We start from the raw sequence: 21,955 nt of genomic DNA, 5'->3' as shown, positions 1-21,955 counted from the left end.
GCGAACATAAATCAACTTTTCTTGATTTACGCACCTGAGAACGGACTGGTTATCTTTTCTTGTGGAGCGCATACAGTATCTTTTTTGATCCACTGTCCAAATTATTCAAAGAAAACATCTCATCCACCGCAATAAATAGCAAAACCTTTGTCCGTATTTTTATAGGGTGATGCATAATCTCATTTTTAGGCTGATATTAATTCTCTTATTTCCTGGATAGCTTCCAGTTTCTCAGATCTTCTCTGATGGGTCCATCCTGACATTTCACACAGATAATCCTGTTATGTCATTTTCTTCACAGCTCCACAGTGTAATGTTTAAATTATGGCTTCGATACACGCTGCACGTAATAGGCGTCTGTCTCTGCAGAGACAATAGGAACTTGTGTGACATTCTTTCTAATGTTCCCAATGCTTTTCACTCCATTTCCAGATGGAGATAATGCTTAATGAAAAGTTTAATGAGAATCTTCTCTGCCATTCGACTTTGACAGTCTACAGCTCCTCATCAGCCATAGATTTCAATTTAATTGTCAACCACTGACGTTTATGGGAGCAAACGGCACTCAGTATTCATTTGAATAGTACCCATTCACAACAACACACCATATAGTACACATTATATGGCTATGTTTTATTTGTGTAGTGCTCTTATATAGTTTTATTTGCACTGCAGCCCCCTGGTAATATTATATCAGTGTCTTCTGTGTGCATTCTTTTCTCAGCCAGTGGGCAGGAGGTAACACAACAAGCAGGATGGATACATATATCTGCTTTGATTTCCATCTATTCAGAATCATTTTCTCTCTCTCTCTTTATTTATTTATTTTTGTTTTCACCATTAAAGGGATATTTCACCCAAAAATGAAAAGTATTCCAAGATTTACTCACCCTCAATCCATCCTAGGTGTATATGACTATCTTATTTCAGTCAAACACAATCGGAGATATATTTAAAAAAATATCCTGGCTCTCCTAAGCATTATAATGGCAGTCAACGGGGGCATGTTTTGAAGCCCAAAAAACTGTATGCACCGATTTGCGGCAGAAGAGTAACCTCTGACCTGACGCATGATGTAATGACGAATGCACAGAGGATAGAGCAAAACAAAACACAGGTCACGAATTAGAGGTCTAAAATGAGAAATTTTAAAGGGGAATGTTAGAGCATTTCGATATATGAGAAGAGGAGCTTGAGTTTGTTGCCCAGATCTACTTGTTAGAAACTTGTGATACAATACAGATTGCAAAGCAGCTTTACATGGAAAAACAGGAAAATAATGATTCAGTGATGTAAGCAGAGTTCAATTCTGCTGTAAAACAGCTCTAAAAAAGAAAATAGTGTCATTGTTCAGCTAAGGTCAGTTCAGTGTTGATTCAGTTTCGTTCAATAACTGTAAGGATCATCAAATATAAAATGAGTTCAATTCAACTATAAATGATGTTTCATTAAAGTTCAAGAGGAGCACGTTCAGATAATCAGCCCAGTCAGCATGAGAGGGGGGGCATATACAGTGGGTACGGAAAGTATTCAGACCCCCTTAAATTTTTCACTCTTTGTTATATTGCAGCCATTTGCTAAAATCATTTAAGTCCATTTTTTTTCCTCATTAACCCTCAGGGGTCTGAGGTTTTTTGGGACCCTGGAGAAGTTTTGACATGCCCTGACATTTGTGCTTTTTTCAGTTGTTCATAAACATATTAATGACAAAAGTGTCATTACACTGTATTCAGCACAAACTAGGCTACAATAATATGTGAGGAACATGTATATACATGTTTGTGTTTTTGAAGGAATAACGTTTATGCATGGTTATTGAAAAAACAAAAAACTTAAGTCACTGAAATAAGGCCAAAAAAAGTATATTAAATCTGTGTTCATAAGACTTCTGGGTATTGGAGGTTGTAGACTAGAGTTTTTGCTTCAGAATGAAGTAAAAATTATCTTTCCTACTCCTTCATATAAAACAATAGAGAGGTTTAAATTTTCTAAGACACTTTTGGTCAAGAAACACAGTATGCATGGAGGCGTGAATCCTCATGTATAATGGGTGATTCTCACCTGAGAAGACAAAAGAATTGAATAATAATGACCTGAAATGACTTGCATATTAATGAGGCCTTTCAGTCAGGTAGGCTGTGAAAAAACCCTCTGTGATCATGCTGATAACAGGATTAAAGTCCACTCAGGACAAAAAAAACATGATTTTTGTGATCTCATGCATGCACGTATTATTGCACATGATATGAAGAAAATTTTGTATAGGCCTATGTTAAATTACACTACCAGTCAAAAGATTGAACACATTGCCATTATAATGTTTTTAAAAGAAGTCTCAAGTCTCTAACCAAATTATGGTTTTCTATTTTAATATACTTTAAAATATAATGTATTTCTATGATGCAAAGCGTCTGAACATTCCTACCTCTAGGGCATTTCATATAGGCTACTATATTTGTTATATTATAGAGCCTAAATGTTGATGTGCAGTTGACAAACTATACATCATTAAAAAGATCTAAGACTCAAGCTTCACATTTTGACTCTTAAAATCTTATATTGACCATAATTTCTTAATATGCTTAAAGCATACACATTTGGGGAAATATTGATGGATTCTCATATGTTTATATCAATTTTCTATACAGAGGAGTAATATTTATTATTCTATATTTATTGTCATTATTATGAGCACTGGATGCTGTGTTTTTAATTCATACTTGAGCCGGAGGGCGCTCTGCCCCTTTTGTCCACAAATGCCTCAGTAAAAGAAGAGGCAAATCATGTGACAATCAAGGAACTAACAGAGGCAAGAGATCGCTAAATATGGCTATTCAAAACACTTTTGAAGACAATAAATACACGATTGAGATGATGTATGCATGTATTGCCTCTGAATTTGCGTCTGAATAGCGATCGCTCCGTGGGCGTGGCCGCATTAGCGGATAATGAGCTGAATCAAGGAATTCTGACATGGCTCTCTTTTCATACAGATTACATAAACATAGAAGGTTTGTTTTCGATTTGACTTACATGATTTAAAACCTGACATCTTAACGTTTTTTTAGACATAAGTGTAATTTTTTTGTCATTAGTATTCACCAAGTTACAGTTCATTTTCTAAGAACTATCAGATTGGACTTCGTTCAGAGGGAGACGAGAGATCACGCATCATGTTAGTTTTCTTTATTTTACGAAAAGCACAGCATTTTGTTTATACTCTGAGTGTACACAAATGAAAGAAGATATTCCACAGATTAAAATGGTGTATAACTCTTAATTGTATGTGCAACATTGACGGAGTATTTTGAGTCTCTTTCACACTGATAAGAAAAAAACCACGGTGGTATCGCCGGCGATACCTTCAGACCTCAGAGTGTTAATGTACACACAGCACCCCATATTGACAGAAAAACACAGAATTGTTGACATTTTTGCAGATTTATTAAAAAAGAAAAACTGAAATATCACATGGTCCTAAGTATTCAGACCCTTTGCTGTGTATATTTAACTCAGGTGCTGTCCATTTCTTCCTATCATCCTTGAGATGGTTCTACACCTTCATTTGAGTCCAGCTGTGTTTGATTATACTGATTGGACTTGATTAGGAAAGCCACACACCTGTCTATATAAGACCTTACAGCTCACAGTGCATGTCAGAGCAAATGAGAATCATGAGGTCAAAGAAACTGCCTGAAGAGCTCAGAGACAGAATTGTGGCAAGGCACAGATCTGGCCAAGGTTACAAAAAAATAAGAGCACAGTGGCCTCCATAATCCTTAAATGGAAGACGTTTGGGACAACCAGAACTCTTCCTAGAGCTGGGCGTCTGGCCAAACTGAGCTATCGGGGGAGAAGAGCCTTGGTGAGAGAGGTAAAGAAGAACCCAAAGATCACTGTGGCTGAGCTCCAGAGATGCAGTCGGGAGATGGGAGAAAGTTGTAGAAAGTCAACCATCACTGCAGCCCTCCACCAGTCGGGGCTTTATGGCAGAGTGGCCCGACGGAAGCCTCTCCTCAGTGCAAGACACATGAAAGCCCGCATGGAGTTTGCTAAAAAACACCTGAAGGACTCCAAGATGGTGAGAAATAAGATTCTCTGGTCTGATGAGACCAAGATAGAACTTTTTGGCCTTAATTCTAAGCGGTATGTTTGGAGAAAACCAGGCTCTGCTCATCGTCTGTCCAATAGTTTACCTTCCAACAAGACAATTACCCTAAGCACACAGCTAAAATAACGAAGGAGTGGCTTCACAACAACTCCGTGACTGTTCTTGAATGGCCCAGCCAGAGCCCTGACTTAAACCCAATTGAGCATCTCTGGAGAGACCTAAAAATGGCTGTCCACCAATGTTTACCATCCAACCTGACAGAACTGGAGAGGATCTGCAAGGAGGAATGGCAGAGGATCCCCAAATCCATGTGTGAAAAACTTGTTGCATCTTTCCCAAAAAGACTCATGGCTGTATTAGATCAAACGGGTGCTTCTACTAAATACTGAGCAAAGGGTCTGAATACTTAGGACCATGTGATATTTCAGTTTTTCTTTTTAATAAATCTGCAAAAATGTCAACAATTCTGTGTTTTTCTGTCAATATGGGGTGCTGTATGTACATTAATGAGGAAAAAATGAACTTAAATGATTTTAGCAAATGGCTGCAATATAACAAAGAGTAAAAATTTTAAGGGGGTCTGAATACTTTCCGTACCCACTGTATATATGCAGTCCACATATACTAGCAGTGTGTGAGCTAGAGCATAAAACTTGGAGGAGAGCATTCCCCCTTGGCGACTGATACGTGTTATAGCTGTGGTATTGTCACAGCGTATCAGCGTATCAGAAAATGTCTTAGGGCCTTCCACAGCTCTAAATAATTTATATGGGCTGACTGAGTTTGTTTGACCACCACCGTTCTCTGTTCTGCCCTCCTGGGTTTCTCTCCACCCTGTTAAGGGCGTATCATACCTTCTGCTACATGATCGCTCCGAGAGGAGCCCCATGAGCATAAAACTTGTGATTCTCTGTTGCTTACGTGCGTCACTGACTAAGTGACAGAGATCACGTAGAGGGCTGAGATGAAGAGATAAAAACCACTTCATAAGTGCCCTCATTCTCAGTAGGCCCAGGAGCAAAACCTGAATAGCTGATGCCATAAGAGTCTGTAATCTGACACAAGTGTGATATTGCACCCTTTGAATTGTGAGAGACACCAGAAGGGCTCGATCTGAGAACAGCCCCAAAACATATGCATATATGTACCTGGACTTGTGCTGCTACAGAGATGACAAAAAGGGTCAGACTTTTTTTTTAAGGTTATTTAATAACTCTCCAAAATGGACCACCAAAATTTCCATTCAATTCTATTGAACGAATTCTTTGCAGAAGAAGCTGTTAATATAAAGGAGCCTATATAGATTGTCCACAGCGAGTGAAGGAAAACCTGACCAGTCATAATTGATCAAGTCTCCTACACACAATCTAATCTTAAGGCTAAGACTTTTGCTTTAAGCCTTGCATCTGTGAATAGAAGGCTAATGGGGCTGTGACTGGAACATTCAAGTGGACCCTTTGCTTTCCTCAGAGTTATTAAAGCTGTATTTTGGTCCCTGTGCAAAGAACCTTTTTTTCTAAAGTAAAATTAAGAGAATTAATTAACACGGGTGCCACTATGTCCCATAGAGTCCTCAATATCTCCAGAGTAATCTTATCTAACCCTAGGGCTTTATTACTACTCATGGAATCCAAGGGCAGGTTTATGTTCCGCAGTTGTCAGAGGGCTGACCAAAATATCATGGTGAGAATCATTTAGCTCAGGAAGATTTTAATCAGGGGTGTCCAGTCCTGCTCCTGGAGGGCCACTGTCCTGTAGAGTTCAGTTCCAACCCCAATTAAACACACATGAACCAGCTAATCGAGGTCTTAGGGGCTGTTTACATGTGTCAGCAAGTTTCAGATAGACAAATTATGAAGATCAGGATAAGTTCAAATGCAGAGTTTACTGACAAACCAACAGGCAAGAATACAAATAAGTGCTAATGCAAACGAGACCGGACAAACATTGAGTGATGGTGAGGAACTAATATGCACATGGTGATTAACTAAAAGACGAACAGTTGTGTTGATTAGTGTCTATGGGAACTTATGAGTAGTGGGAAAACTCAAACAAAGGAACCCATGTGATGAATGAAAACAAACGATTAATGCACTTTGCAAAGTGACATCGCCAACTACTGGCCTGGAAACTGCATACTAGAAACTAGAAACTAGATTCTAGGTGTGATGAAGCAAGTTGGAGCTAAACTCTGCAGGACAGTGGCCTTCCAGGACCCCTGATTTAAATGCTTAATGAAGCAAAATTAAATTGGAAAAAAATGATGGATTCGATTCTGAAGTATACATATGTCGATAATAGGATTCAAATATTAATATCCTTAGGTTTAGTATATACTGAACCTTCATGCCTTATCGCAGATATGTCTGCTTTGGATTCACTATCCTTTTAACCTTAGAGCCAGTAGCTTAGAAGGTTGTTCGCCATCAAAATAATATGACTGTCTAATACAATGCATGATGAATTCAGCTCTATGCTAACAGATGTTAATTCTGATTTAAGATAATTTACTTCTTTGGTTTTTGTCTCACAAAATTTACCCTTTAAGTCCTTCTCTAGTAGACCAATTTGTTTTTCTAATTCAGTTTCCCTCTCTCAATGTTTTTTATGAAAATATGAATAACTTCTCAACTGAGTTAGCTTCTTTCTCACCAGTGCCATCACTCTCCTCTTAGACGCAGATTGGGTGCTGTAGTCTGGGAAGAAAAGCAGCAGAAATCTCATATGAAGGGTTTGTCCTGTAGCTAGGGCTCCATTCAGGATCATATTCCGATTTTGATAATGTGACAACTGGAAGATGAATGTACAAGGGCAAGGTTTGGAGTGTTCACTGACATGTACGCAAAGGTTGAGGATCCAAATGCAGTAGTTTATTGGGGCAATCCAGAATCATAATCCATAAAACAGGCAATAGGTCAAAACCACAGAGTCCAGGAGACAGGCAAACAGGGTCAAAACCAAGCAACAGGAAACTAATTGAACACTCAGAAATACAGTGCTGACACATACAAGACTTTGCAAAGAATGACTGAGAAAACCAGGCTATATAGGAATAAATAATGAGCTAATGAGCAACAGCTGTAAACAATCATGGATGATTAGACCAGGCAGAGAGTTTTGGGTAATAAAGTCCTTAATAGAGTAGCAGAAGTCTGGGAGTGGAGTGCCTTCTGGTGGAGCTGGAGATTGTAACAGTATATATGGTGAGCTCTTTCAATCTCCATTACCTTGCCAGCAAGAGAAGGAATCCATTGGGGAGATTGTTCTGTATAAACCCTCTACACCATCTTTAAGCCCCACTAGACTGATATTAGAATGGTGGCTTTTGTCTTTGATTCTCACCAATTTTTCTGGAAGGGAGTCCACTGCCAACTTAACCTCCACAGTGTATTTTTTGCATTACAGAGAGCTGTCTGTATGTTGTCGAAGTTATTTCTTATCAGCTGAACATTCTTCTTCCAGCACTCCTAGAAGTCTATCTGCAAACAGGACAAATTATTCCATAAACAGTTCCCTAACGAAGATAAGATGCATCTTTAGCTCATCAGCTACAATGGTGTGAAGTTCCCTCTCAAGGACACAATTAGGATCTTTAACTCGCTTTTTGTCCGGGAATCCCACGTTAGTTGGTGTTTACTATCTCCATTTGTTACACTGTCAGCAGAAATACAAAAAATAAAAAATAAAAATGAGAACAGATGGATTAAGGATACTGAATCAGGCAGCAACAGAACTACACAGCCATTGCTGTAACTGAGTCACATGATTTCATGATACCGTGCTTCTCGCTGTCAGGGAGACTCGATAGATTGAGCCACAGCAGGGACACTCATGTCCAGGGCAACCATGTCATTAACTTCAAGACCCACAAGACTGGGTTGAGTTGATCTCCCCCAGCAGTCTTTCATGTGCTTCGCACATACGGGGAAGATGGGGAGAAGCTGCTTTCTAGCTCTGGAAGGGGGGCCCAGGAGTTTTCCATCATACACATCCCTGTCTTTGTTGATGGAACTTTATAAGGGGTGTCCATTCAATATTGAGATGAGCTGACACTCACTAACAATATTTCAGGAGGACAGGCTGGGCTAAAGCAGCTGGGTCTGCTTCAAATCAGAAATTCACGTACACATTATGACCCCCACCAAAGGCCCTTTTCAAGGAAAGTCTGTTCACTCAGCGACCATATTTGCAACACCTCTGGGCATCTGTTTCGGGCATCCAAGACTAAGTCCTATCTTTTTGAATCAGGGAATCTTGAAATCTCAAAAACTGCTTGGCAAACTCACAATTTCAATTCAGCAACAAAATCTGACATGAACTGTCCCATAAATGCTGTTTCTTATGCTCAAATAGCATTAAAAAAGCTTATTTTTCAAGCTAGAACTGCCAGTGCACATGTGCAGTCCTGAGCGCGAGTCTCAGGTTTCTGTGGGAACCGGAGCTTCTAACAGCAGCTGCTGACGCAATGACTTTATTAATCAGCGATTGGCTCTTTTACTTAGAAGGCGGGATGTATTCTGCTATATTGTGCGCTGCAATTTCTCCCATTTATTGCTAATATGAGTGAACCGGGTGTGTTGTGAGTGATTTAACATATAGCCATGTTCAAATAGGTTGAACACATCCATATCTAGAGAAGGCTTTTGTATATGGAAATTGACCCTTCGCCAGGAGTTTGATTGACGGGGAATCTAACCAATCATAATGCCGAATCCGCCATTTTGTCTGACAAAGCAGTCAGGGGAGTTAGCAGATTAACTTAGTGGACTTGAACTTGAAAAATGGTGTGTACTGATGTCTTTCTGCTATTGAAACAACATTCCTTGTGATGTTCATTCATGTTTATTTGATGCTATAAATTAACTAGTAAGAAGAGATGATCGGTTTACGAGCCGCTTGTCGGACATAGCAACAGTAACTAAAGGGGGTGGGTCTTTGCGAACGGTCAAATGTACCAAATATTTATACACAAAAACTATACAAAATTGTGAATATGAGGATACCATAATTCAATAATTAACAAAGAAGAAAATACAGTATTATTATACACAAACCTTAAGTACACATAACAGTTTTGGTTCTCAGTTCATTTTTAGTGAATGAAATTAATGACTTGCAATGTAGTAAATGAGTCAAATCAATTTAGTGTTCACTCTGAAGTGTTTCTGATTCACTAAAATGAACTGACTCATAAGTCTGACTCACAAGTCAGCACTGGCCATCTACATATTTTACAAAGTAGTTTTATTAGCATTGCAGCTGAATAGTAAAAGAGACAGTAAGAATGTAGAATTAAGTTGTATACATTATGCAAAGAGTAAAAAAAAAATGTTTTTTGGAAGTAAAGACACTGAACATAGATAACATTCTTGTAACATTCTTATGAATGTTATTGTGGTTTCAGAGTAACACATTTCCTATAGGGAGTGTTTACTCGCCTTCCTTTTAAAAGCTCCCATCACTTATATAGATGTGTTTTTCTTACCCTATGACACTTTGCGCATTGGCATGCATCCCAGTGCTGAGAGCTTTCATTTGGAGATGAAATCAACTAAAACACTTTACAAAATAGAGTGGTATATATCATGAATGCATCTGTTCTTGAAATATTCTCAAATGTTCAGCTCACTTTCTAATCACAGTTGTAAAGATGCATGTTGTGGTCTGGTCTCAAAACATCTATTACATTATCATGAAATGTAACTTTGAGCTCTACTCAAGGTATGGTAGCACCTGGGGGTGTGCAGCAGAGCCAATATCTCTATCTGTAACAATCTGTATTCGGATAAATCAGGAAATGGACGGGGCTTTAACCGGAAGTTTATGAAATTATATGATAGTTTTCATTTAACAAATATGCCTTGTATAACATATAAAATAGTTATTTTTTATTATAATTCTAACATTTTTATAACATTTTTATTGTCTAATTAAAACTATTGTCTGTTCAAACCGCCCACTCTAAACGGGACTCGAACCCAGGTCCGGAATCTAGATAAGGTTTGTCCAAGAAGTTGCTAGATTTGTCGCAAAGCTTTTGAAAAAAGTATCAAAAGGGGTAGGGAAGTTGCTAAATCTAGCAACAAAATTACTAAATTGGCAGCGCTGATGCAGAACAAGGAACTAATTGAAACTGGAGGCTTAAATACACAGAGCAAACATAGGGAGAAACTAACTAGACACACCTGAACAGAGTACTCTAATCAATCAGTAATCTAGGAAACAAACAGGCAGGGAACAGAGGAGAACAGAACCAATTAACAAACTAACAGCAAACAGAAACACAGAACATACACGTGACATTCAAAATTAAAAATGAAATTTCAAATGAAAAAGGCATTGTCATTTACAGTAGCCTATTCATGTGTGTGAAGTGCTAGGAAAAGCAACTGTAGTGTGATGAGGTGTGAACGTGGTGAAATTTACAGTACAGTGGATGGGAAACCGCATCACATTATGTAAACTGACAAAATACTGCACAGATTTAGATGTCATGACAATCAATCAATAAATGCACACACATTTTCTTCTGCTTCTGACATTGGTGGCACTGCACCACTGCGGAGTGAACACACTGAATAATGAGAAAAAAACACAGAGAAGCCTACCGCCATTTTGATATTAGTTTTAAAGGGGATTGAAGCTATCACAAATGTATGTACAGATTACGGAGTTGAACCCCTGTTTTGAACTTTAAGTGTGAATGAGATTTGATAGCAGTGGCAGAAGGGAAGATTTTCAGTGATGACTTATGTTTCTATCTTTTTTCTAACACAGATATTATGTGACTTCAGAAATCATCAGTCTTCAGAAGTTTTCAGAAGTTATATGGACTGGACTGCTTTTACAGTGTTTGAGCTTGACAAATTACAAACTTGATTTGAATTTCAATGTATAGAAAAAAAGCAACTCTGCCCTTTTTTTTTCTTTTTTTTCCTTTTTTTTTTGGTTACATAAAAATAATTTCAAACAGGCTTTGAATTAAATGAGAAGTAAATGATAACTATTCTTTTAAACACAATGGTTCTCAGCAAGTGGGTCCTGATCCAAAAATATGCCACAGACCTATTAGGGACATAGCAGGGGAACAAATTATATAATGCAACCATATTTAGGGCATATTGTCTGCACTTGTAAGACAGGAAAAGATGAAATTAAATCAACTTTTAAAAAGGAAAAAAGAACGCTTCTCATATCTAACCATAAACAAAACTACACACTGTAAAAGAAAATACAACCCAGACAACATTAAATATGGATTCACTGATAACAAGGATGAACTTGTGTGCCAAAAATGATCTGCATTATTGTGTGCATTGAATCATTGGCTGCTGAGAGGATAATACAGTCTAAATTAGAGACATTTTATATTCAGAAAACAAAGACAAGCCTGAAATTATCAAAATAGTGTTGTTGTTTTTATGGTAATATTGGTAGCACTTTATTATACAGTCCTGTTTCACATGTACATACAGTAGACTTGTTGTAGTAATTACAATAACTGGGCAATAACTAGTCCTGAACCTACCCCTAAACCTAATCTTAACCCATGTAGTTACCTTATAATACTCAGTACTTTCTTGGTAAGAGCTTACAGTGTACTTACCAAGTACTGAAAGTGCATTTACTTTAAAATAATGTGCAACCGTAACATTAATAATGTAGCAAAATTAGCTCAAAAGAAATATGAATAATTAAGCATAACACATTGTACTTATAAATATTTGAATCAGTTAAACAAATTAACTTAATGTAGCTGAATTAATATTACAATCAATTAATCTGTTTGGCCAGCGAACACTCAGTATTGACTCAGTAACTTTTCAAAAAGGATATTTTCTGTGGCCACAGAAAAATATCACTTTCTTAGCACGTAGCTGTGATCGTAATCGTTATCAGGGGCATTGGTTTTATAAGCAGATCAGAATCAACTCGCAAGAGTGTGCACATAAGTTTTATTTAACTAAATCACAAACACATAACTAAACTAAGAAACACACACATACATGCATACAGTTCACCAAGGGAAAGAGGGAGCTGAACCAGAATACAGGAAAGCAAGAAGTTACAGCATTGTTTGAAATTCAGCAGATCAACAGCTTTGAGCAAACCATCAGTTTAGTTTTAACATGCCCTTCTTTAAAAGGGGTAAGGATACTTAAAGGGTTAGTTCACCCAAAAATGAAAATTATGTCATTAATGACTCACCCTCATGTCGTTCCAAACCCGTAAGACCTCCGTTCATCTTCGGAACACAGTTTAAGATACTTTAGATTTAGTCCGAGAGCTTTCTGTCCCTCCATTGAAAATTTATGTACGGTAGACTGTCCATTGTCCGGAAAGGTAATAAAAACATCATCAAAGTAGTCCATGTGACATCAGTGGGTTAGTTAGAATTTGTTGAAGCATCGAAAATACATTTTGGTCCAAAAATAACAAAAACTACGACTTTATTCAGCATTGTATTCTCTTCCGGAATCCTTTCCATAGTTTTTGTTATTTTTGGACCAAAATGTATTTTAGATGCTTCAACAAATTCTAACTATCCCACTGACATCACATGGACTACTTTGATGATGTTTTTATTACTTTTCTGGACATGGACAGTATACCGTACATACATTTTCAATGGAGGGACAGAAAGCTCTCGGACTAAATCTAAAATATCTTAAAGGTCCCGTTCTTCGTGATCCCATGTTTCAAACTTTAGTTAGTGTGTAATGTTGTTGTTAGAGTATAAATAAAATCTGTAACATTTTAAAGCTCAAAGTTCAATGCCAAGCGAGATATTTTATTTAACAGAAGTCGCCTACATCGAACGGCCAGTTTGGACTACATCCCTCTACTTCCTTCTTTAATGACGTCACTAAAACAGTTTTTTGACTAACCTCCGCCCACAGGAATACACAAGAGTTGCGTTTGTAGAGTGTGTTTGTCGCCATGTCGTCGAAACGCTGTTATTTTCATCCCACAGTCCAATCACCGGGTCTGATTCCGGCTCAAATTGATAGGGTAAAATTAAAGACATGTTTACAATAACACTGAGCGCGTGCATCTCCACGTTATGGTAAGAGGCGTGGCTTTTCCGGGCAAGATGCGCTCTCTCTATGGCTCTGGGTGCGCTCAGAGCTGTCGAATCACAACACAGGAACCGCTGGCACAATCAGAACTCGTTACGTATTTCTGAAGGAGGGACTTCATAGAACAAGGAAGTCATCAGCCCGTTTTTATGACAGTGGAAACAGCAGTATACAGATAAGTAAATTATGTGAAAAATACTGTGTTTTTTTACACGCGAAACATGAACACATGTTATATTGCACACTATAAACACAATCAAAGCTTCAAAAAACCACGAAAAACGGGACCTTTAAACTGTGTTCCGAAGATGAACGGAGGTCTTACGGGTTCGGAACGACATGAGGGTGAGTCATTAATGACATAATTTTCATTTTTGGGTGAAATAACCCTTTAATGTATCAAATAATGAGACTAAGTTTGATACTTGCATGTCTCACCTATTTGAATTAAAACTCTTCTGATGCAATTTGTGGAGGCTCCCGTTGAATCATGGCTGATATTGTCTTGATGAAAGAGAACCTGTTGGATTCAGATGATCTTTGGTGAATGGAAGGTCTAGGCCGAAGCCTGGCACAAGCTTGGGGTTCCTTAGAAGCTTCTAGTACAGCATCATATTCACATCAGCGTTTTTCAGTAAAGGAAAAAAGAGACTGTGATCTTGTGATCAGTGATTTTAAAGGGTGAAGATGTCACACCCTCTTGAGGTGTCTGAGCCAATAAGGAGTTGTCTCCTTGGAGGGAACTTTACGAGTCTTTGTCCTTTGGCAGGATATTAGCATAAGACACTGGATTGCATGAATGAGAGAAGAACCTTCTAGATTCTTATAATACTGATGTGTCACAGAGTTAGCAGCATGTAACATTAATTAACAAATAGGAAACGGAGGTTGGATTCCATCGATACCAAACATGCTACCCATGTGATTTTAGTTAACCATAAATCATCACTATCTTCTCTGCACATTCCTGACAGCAACAAAACAGGAACAGAACACTGATTCTGTCTGTGTGTTGCAGTTGTGTGGGAATGGAATTAACAGGACTTGTGAGGGAGAGTTTCTGGATTATTCATTAAATAATATGAATAATTGTGTGTCTGGTCCAGATGCTACAATAAATTACAAAAAATGCCATTAATTGCATTGTATTACATTCATACTTCTTGCTAATGTAATAAATTATTTCATATATTAATACATTTCAGTGTTTCATTCCATGCACATTTTTGTTCACTTTTGTTTGATTACTCCACATTCTCTGTAATCTGGACCACAACACGTGATGCTTGCATTGATCTAACACTTATCTATTTCTGTTCTTAGGTGTCACAACTGTCCTGACCATGACCACACTGAGTATAAGTGCCCGCAACTCACTTCCCAAGGTGGCCTATGCAACAGCCATGGACTGGTTTATGGCAGTGTGCTATGCCTTTGTCTTCTCTGCTCTCATTGAGTTTGCCACCGTCAACTACTTCACAAAGCGCAGCTGGGCCTGGGATGGCCAGAAGGAGGCCCAGGAGATGCGGGTAAGATAGACCATTTAATACACTGGATCACAATGAAAGTACAGTGTGTCCTGTACACTTGAGTGCTTATAATCTTTAAGACCTTGTCATGGAGTTAATGGGTGCACTATCATTTGAAAAAAATAATCTGAATTTATTTCTTTATATCATAATCTTTACATTTAAGCTTGTGTACTTTTAGAGTGTTGCTCAGTGTAATCAATCACTGTTTTATTTTCCACTGTCGACATTCCCCACAATAAGCAATAAATATTCAGCATATAAATCCTAAACTAATGTAGGCTTTCTTGTTAGCAAGCTTGTCACTATTGTAATTTTTCATCGAGGTTGCTCCCGTTCAATAAGTCTGATGCTGCAAACCTTCTCTCTTTTTCCCCCTACCGCTTTTGCTTGCTCTTGATTATTGCCACCCTCTGTCCTGGCCCTGATAACCTCTGAAAAATGAAGTGCTTAGAGCTAATGAATGTGAATTGCTGCAGAGAAAGCTCAGCGAGGTGCTGTATTGCTCACAGTATGAGGAGATATTGTACCTGCGAATCACTAATATAAATTCCTGTTTCGTCCTCTTGTTGTAACCCATGCTTAATCTGTCGAGAAACACTTTACTTCTTCATTAAGTGTTCAATAGAATATAAATGTTGTGTTTCTACAGAAAGCGTCGAAAGCAGCTGCAGTGTCTCACAAGAGTACAATGCAAAACTAATAGCACGTATAGGCTTGGACAATAGAAGTTAAAGCCAGCTGCTAAAAATGTAGTATTGAAGAAATAAAGTGACAATTTATGTATAATATGAATACATTTATGTATAATTATGGATAAAATGTTTTTGAATATAATATAGTTAATTAGTTAAAGTTTATGACTAGGGGTTTATGACTCAGTTACCGATCACTATCGGCCGATAATCGCTTCTAAAGGCTCGATCGGCAATCATTAAATTTGCCGATCTGAGAAACCGATCTCATGCTGACGATGCAAAAAGACACACGCCTGCCATGAGAGGTACGACATTACTTGCATTTCAGTCTCTGTCGGTGCTGGTTAAAAAAACAACAACTTTAATCTCATAACTTTTAGTCAAATCATTCTTTTTTTTTTTTTTTTCCCCAGTGACCAATGAGAGCTGATGGCCAACATACAGTGTAAAAAGTGGTAACCTGCAATTGATACTAAAGAGACATTTTTACCTGATTTTTAACCCATACAAATTAGATTTGTTTGCATAAATGAATGAATTTGTGTTAGTTCAGTGATGCTATTTTCTTTTCATTTGAATAAAACCAGTTATTTTAGATTTTACCATTTTAGGTCAACATTTTTCAGTGTAATACACAGTTCTGTCATGAAACTGACAGGTCCTTAACTCAGTCTGCTTGCAATCACATCATCTCTATAGGGCACAGCTGATTGGTTCCTTCTGTATCAGAAGCCAATGAGCTTGCTGCTCAACCAATACTGGTCAGCATTTTCTGTAGGAGTTGCAGCATGCTTTCAGAAATCCTCTGAAATTCATCATCTAAGATAAGTGAATGGTCTTTCTTATGCTATTTCAGTATGCATTACTGCATGATCTGCCTTATTAATTCCTTAAGAAGTAACCATACACGTTAACAGTCCTGTTTTAATGCTTCGAGTGAAATACTGAGCATATTAGCGGCTAGAAAATATGCAATATTGTATTTATGCAGCAGCAGCAAGCAGACAATATACAGTGGCATGAAAAAGTATGTGAACCCCTTGCAGAATCTGTGAAAATGAGAATTATTTTAATAAAGTAAGAGGGATAATAAAAATGCATGTTATTTTTTGTTTAGTACTGTCCTGAGTAAGATATTTTACATAAAAGATGTTTGCATTTATTTCACAAGACAAAACAATAGCTGAATTTATTAAAATAACCCCATTCATAAGTATGTGAACCATTGATTCTCAATACTGTGTGTGGTTACTTGATGATCTACGACTGTTTTTATGTTTTGTGATGGTTGTTCATGAGTCTCTTGTTTGTTCTGAGCAGTTAAACTGAGCTCTGTTCTTCAGAAAATTCCTCCAGGTCCTGCAGATTCATCAGTTTTCAAGCATTTTTGCATATTTGAACCATTTCCAGCAGTGGCTGTATGATTTTGAGATTCATCTTTTCACACTGAGGACAATTGAGGGACTCAAACTCAACTATTAAAAAAGGTTCAAACATTCACTGATGCTCCAGAAGGAAACACGATGCATTAAGAGCTGGGGGGTGAAAACTTTTGAATTCAAATATCAAGGTTAATTGTAGGGATGTCCAGATCCGATCACGTGATCGGAAATCGGGCCCGATCATGTGGTTTCAGACTCGATCGGAATCGGACGTTACCTCCCGATCAGGACTCGGATATATATGTATATATATTCTCATTATTTTTAACACATCTATAGTGATGCGGTGGCACAGAGTTAGGCCTGTTTCACACTGCAAGCGTAAGCGGCGCGTGAGTAGCGCATATTTTTTTCAGCGTGCATGTCAACCAATGGATGCATTCACACAGGCAGCAGGAGCAGCTCGTAAAGCGTCAGGCAGGAGCGTCGCGTAAGCAGCAGTGCCGCGATCGTCTCGGCACCGAGTCTATCCCTGTGTCTCAATCAGCTCCCTAGCTCCCTAGGTCGTGAATCAGTATATAATGAAAGTGAATGTGGCTGATACCCTGATCAGTGCCCTGACTACTGAACTAGGGAGCTGATTGAGACACGCTGCGCTGCTGACGCGTATAAATAAAATATACAAAATAAATATAATTTCACACAAAAAGTGTTCAAAATGCACACAATACGCATGTCTAATGTGTTTTAACAAGAATTTGAGTATGACAGAAAAGAAAATTAAGAATCAAAAATAATAATAGAAGATTTACCCATTTAAACTTGTTTTTTATTATTCAGTTTGGGTTAAAGTATGGTGTATTATAAAAAACTAAAGTAAACTAGCCAGAAAATATGCTATATATAAACATTATTTTAGTTATTATACAGACTGCAGCATACCCAAATCAAACCAAATATATTTGTTTTTATATTAGCCTTTTTTATATTTACTGTTGCACTAAAGTGAAGTGAAGTGAACAATTTTTGTTAAATAAGGAATTAAAAAATAAGGAATGTCCTGGATCTGTTTTTTTTTTTCGCTCTTCTTTATTCTTTTTTTGATGTATTATAGAAGTATCGGATCGGGACTCGGTATCGGCAGATACTCAAAATCAAATGACTCGGACTCGGACTCGAGGGCAAAAAAACCTGATCGGGACATCCCTAGTAAATTGTACTTAATTTTTCTGCCGGGAAACATGCAAGTATCTTCTGTTGCTTCCGAAGGGCAGTACTAAATGAAAAACAATGATATTTAAAGAAAATAAGAAAAATTGTGACATCTTCATCCTGTTCAAAAGTTTTCACCCCCTGACTCTCAATGCATCGTGTTTCATTCTGGAGCATCAGTGAATGTTTGAACCTTTTTTAATAGTTGTGTTTGAGTCCCTCAGTTGTCCTCAGTATGAAAACACAGATCTCAAAATCCTACAGTCACTGCTGGAAAGGGTTCAAATATGCAAAAATGCTTGAAAACTGCTGAATCTGCAGGAGCTGGAGGATTTTTCTGAAGAACAGAGCTCAGTTTAACTGCTCAGGACAAACAAGAGACTCATGAACAACCATCACAAAACATAAAAACAGTCGTAGATCATCAGGTAACCACACACAATATTGAGAATCAATGGTTCACATACTTATGAATGGGGTTATTTTAATAAATTCAGTTATTGTTTTGTCTTGTGAACTAAATGCAGACATCTTTTATGTAAAATATATTACTCAGGACAGTAGTAAACAAAAAATAACATGCATTTTTTATTATCCCTCTTATTTTATTAAAATAATTCTCATTTTCACAGATTCTGCAAGGGGTTCACATACTTTTTCATGCCACTGTAGTTGCCGTGAGGATATAGTGACAAAGCATTTTTGCAATTTATTTATTTTTGACAAAGCATTAGCAATTTATGCTAATATTGGATACTTTTATTGTAAGCAAATAGTAGTCTAAATATAAGTAGATCATTTACTGATAAAAGAATGATAATTAATAGCTTTCCACTTACCTAATGCATGTCACGGCAGTTTTCCAGACATCCTCAAATGAAAGCAAGAGCACTCTCAGTTGATACTGTATAATATCATATTGGCAAAACAGATATGTCAAACGCTCCAATGCGTATTTGCGTTTGCGCTCTGGAGAACGTCAAATGTTTCTATTTGCAGCGTGTTTTTTTGGTGTCGCAGACATTTCTGTTGATCCTTGAATGCGATGGCCATCAGAGGTAATATTTAATGTAATATTAGTCAGAATCTCACTGCTTAAAACACCGGCGTATTTGCATTAACAGACAGGTGTGGACATGGTGTAAGTGGGAGATTCATTGTGCAGTGTGGACAGCTCATTGATTGTAGCAGAGCAGTGGGCTGAGATGAGTGACAGCTTTCAGTGTTTGTGGAGAGAGCGGTCTTTGAGCGCTCTCAAGGCTATATGTAATCCATTGATTAAAAGTTGTTCATGCTGCTTTGAGGACCGACAGTCAGTTGCACATCACAGGGTTTTTATGGTACAAACAGGAAGTGAATAGTGAAGAGGTGCAGTCAATATTCGAGAGAGGGCTTCTCTTCTCTCTGGCGGTTAGATGAATGAGTGTCTTGTTGGGATGTTACAGCAGACACCTCCTGGGCCCATTCTTCGTACATGGACATCTGTATAGTAGCTATATGCAGTCCTTTGGTGTCTCCCTGTGGTCTAGTTTGGTATGGGAGGTTGACTTGTACTTATTTGTTTAAATGGGTCCTTGATTATGATGTAACTTTTTTAACTTTAGTTAGTGTGTAATGTTGCTGTTTGAGCATAAACAACATCTGCAAAGTTACAACGCTCAAAGTTCAATGCAAAGGGAGATATTTTCTTTTACAGAAATCATGACTACAACAAACACCTGGTAGGGTCTGCAACAAGCTTCTTCATGGGTTGGTGACATAACAAACCCTAAAATTTACATAAACCCTGCCCCCGGGAACATGTAACAAAGAGGGTGAGGCCATGTCAGGCTGCTTTAGAGAAGAGGAAGAGTTGTTGTAGTAGAGTGTTGTTGCAATGCCGTCATTTTACGCCGGACTGCTTCACAAACGAGGGTCAATTCAACGCTGGATCTGCACAAAAGATTATCATGACGCCACATGCTAGTCGATGAGTTGGAGTAAAACGTTTTTTTTTTTCTTTTTTTGAACACAGCTGCAGTAGGATCTCAGATAGCATCCAATTTCTTATTTCTACTTGACCATTTGCTTGAGGGTGATAACCAGATGTAAAACTAACATTGATGTTTAGTTGTTTGTAAAAATCTTGCCATACTCTGGAAGTGAACTGGTGTCCACGTTCCAAAACAATGTCCTCTGATAGTCTATAGAGTCTGAAAACTTAATTGAACAGGGAATTAGTGGTTTAGATGACTGTAGTAAGTCCTTTGATGGGGATAAGACAGCATTGTAGATAATTAGCTCAAAGGGAAATATGAATAATTTATAACTGTCTTTAGTTAATTATACATTTTTGGATCAATTTTCAAAATTAACTTGATGTAGCAGACTTAATATTACAATCAACTAACTTGTTTTTTTTTTGTTTTGTTTTTTTTTCTCTGTCTATCAACACTCAGAAAGGATATTTTCATGTCCACAGAATACTGTAGCAAGATCAAGGCTCACTGAAGGGATTTTGTTTTGCAAGCGTTGACCACAGAATCAGTACTCACGTAAACGTGATTTAGTTAAATCATAACTCATAACTTTTGTGCACAAACACCTAACTGGTCTAAACAAACACAATCAATCACGCTTACATGGGTAAAATGGAAAGCGAATGAATGAAACCCAAACAGAAACAGGTGAATGAAGCTATGGAAATATAAGAGTCAGTCACCTGAAAAACCATCAGCACCTTGGAAACAAGGGATCTGCAGCTTATACTAAACCTCTGTTTCATTTGATTAAATATACGATACTTGTATTGTATTAGCCTTAGCATCTGCGCTGACTCCTGGGCAAAATGAAGTCAAGTGGCATTGCGATCAGAATGGTGTCTCCACTCTTTTCCACATGAACAACTGAGGTTTCTTGCTGAAACTTCTGCAACACGTCTCGAGTTTGGCTCTACCAATGTAAAGGTGTAATGTCAAACAGGAAAATTTTCTTCACAGCTTCCTCGCTGCAGCTTATTTGCATAAATAGTGTGGGCTCGAAGATTTGTGTGCCATTGAACTCTGTTTAGTGTATCAAGAGTCCCATTGAAGTTTTAAAGATGTGATGTAGCCCTAAATTCATGAAATTAAGAAATTATAATGCGTCTTTCTTATTCTGGCCACACACTTGAAGATTTTAAGCCCAATTTTGGGCCGATTTGCACCCCCCAATGAATGGGTGTGGCCCGAGGATTGTCCCAACCAACTTTATTTCCAAAAAAATCCTCAATTGTGTGGTGTTACATGATTATTTTGTTTCTTCCGATCGATTCAGAGCCTCCTCGATCCCAAATCTTGATCGGGCTGCCTCTGACAGGATACCCGCAATAGCCAATGAGAGCAAGCAAGCTTCACCAACCACATGTTGCGTGCTTTTATAGCTGAAACATGGCAGCCACAAACATGTCATGAAAGTGGAGTATTGAGAAAGAATTTCGACTTGTACAACTATGGCAAAAGTACGAGTGGCTTTATAATGTGTCGTGCAAGAACTATCACAACAGGGCCGACAAGGAAAAGGCATAAGCCCAAATTGCTGCAGAGTTCGATGAAATAAGTGAGTAGGCTAATGCTAGCAAAGTAGCAGCAAACATTAGCATGTCAAAAGTGTGACAGTGAGAAATGAACGTAAACGGTTCTGGCCGTGAAGACTAGGATCACTTCGTTACGGATACTGTACTCTAAACTCCTGAAACTGAAACCAAGCAGGAGTGGGGACACTGCACTGACATCGAAGCGGAGGTGGCTCTTAACATCCCTGGACTTCCTAGTAAAAATTGTCACCCAGCATTCCACCGAAACCAACGTGAGTGTTGCTATTAACAGTTTTTTTGTTGTTGTTGTTGTTTTTGTTTATTTGTTTTTTTAGTATGAGCACTCCTATAAAGATTAACACATGTAATAAATGCTGTTTTTGCGTTGTC

General features: G+C 37.9%; 1 protein-coding gene across 2 annotated transcripts in view; it reads left to right on the top strand.

Moving 5' to 3' along the window:
- gabra3 (gamma-aminobutyric acid type A receptor subunit alpha3) overlaps window positions 1-21,955 on the top strand; it is a 268,591-nt gene that overhangs the window by 220,914 nt on the left and 25,722 nt on the right. The window contains exons 9-10 of one of the 2 annotated variants that reach the window (XM_048165837.1): window positions 14,515-14,720; window positions 15,832-16,000. In XM_048165837.1, the coding sequence (XP_048021794.1) occupies window positions 14,515-14,720; window positions 15,832-15,834 (209 nt within the window). In that variant the 3' untranslated portion in view covers window positions 15,835-16,000. Of the gene's footprint in view, window positions 1-14,514; window positions 14,721-15,831; window positions 16,001-21,955 lie in introns of those variants that run through there. The other variant, XM_048165836.1, reaches the window with a different exon arrangement.

This window comes from Megalobrama amblycephala, linkage group LG18, assembly GCF_018812025.1.
Source record: "Megalobrama amblycephala isolate DHTTF-2021 linkage group LG18, ASM1881202v1, whole genome shotgun sequence".
Taxonomy (NCBI): domain Eukaryota; kingdom Metazoa; phylum Chordata; class Actinopteri; order Cypriniformes; family Xenocyprididae; genus Megalobrama; species Megalobrama amblycephala.
This window is presented reverse-complemented; position numbering and strand designations above follow the sequence as displayed.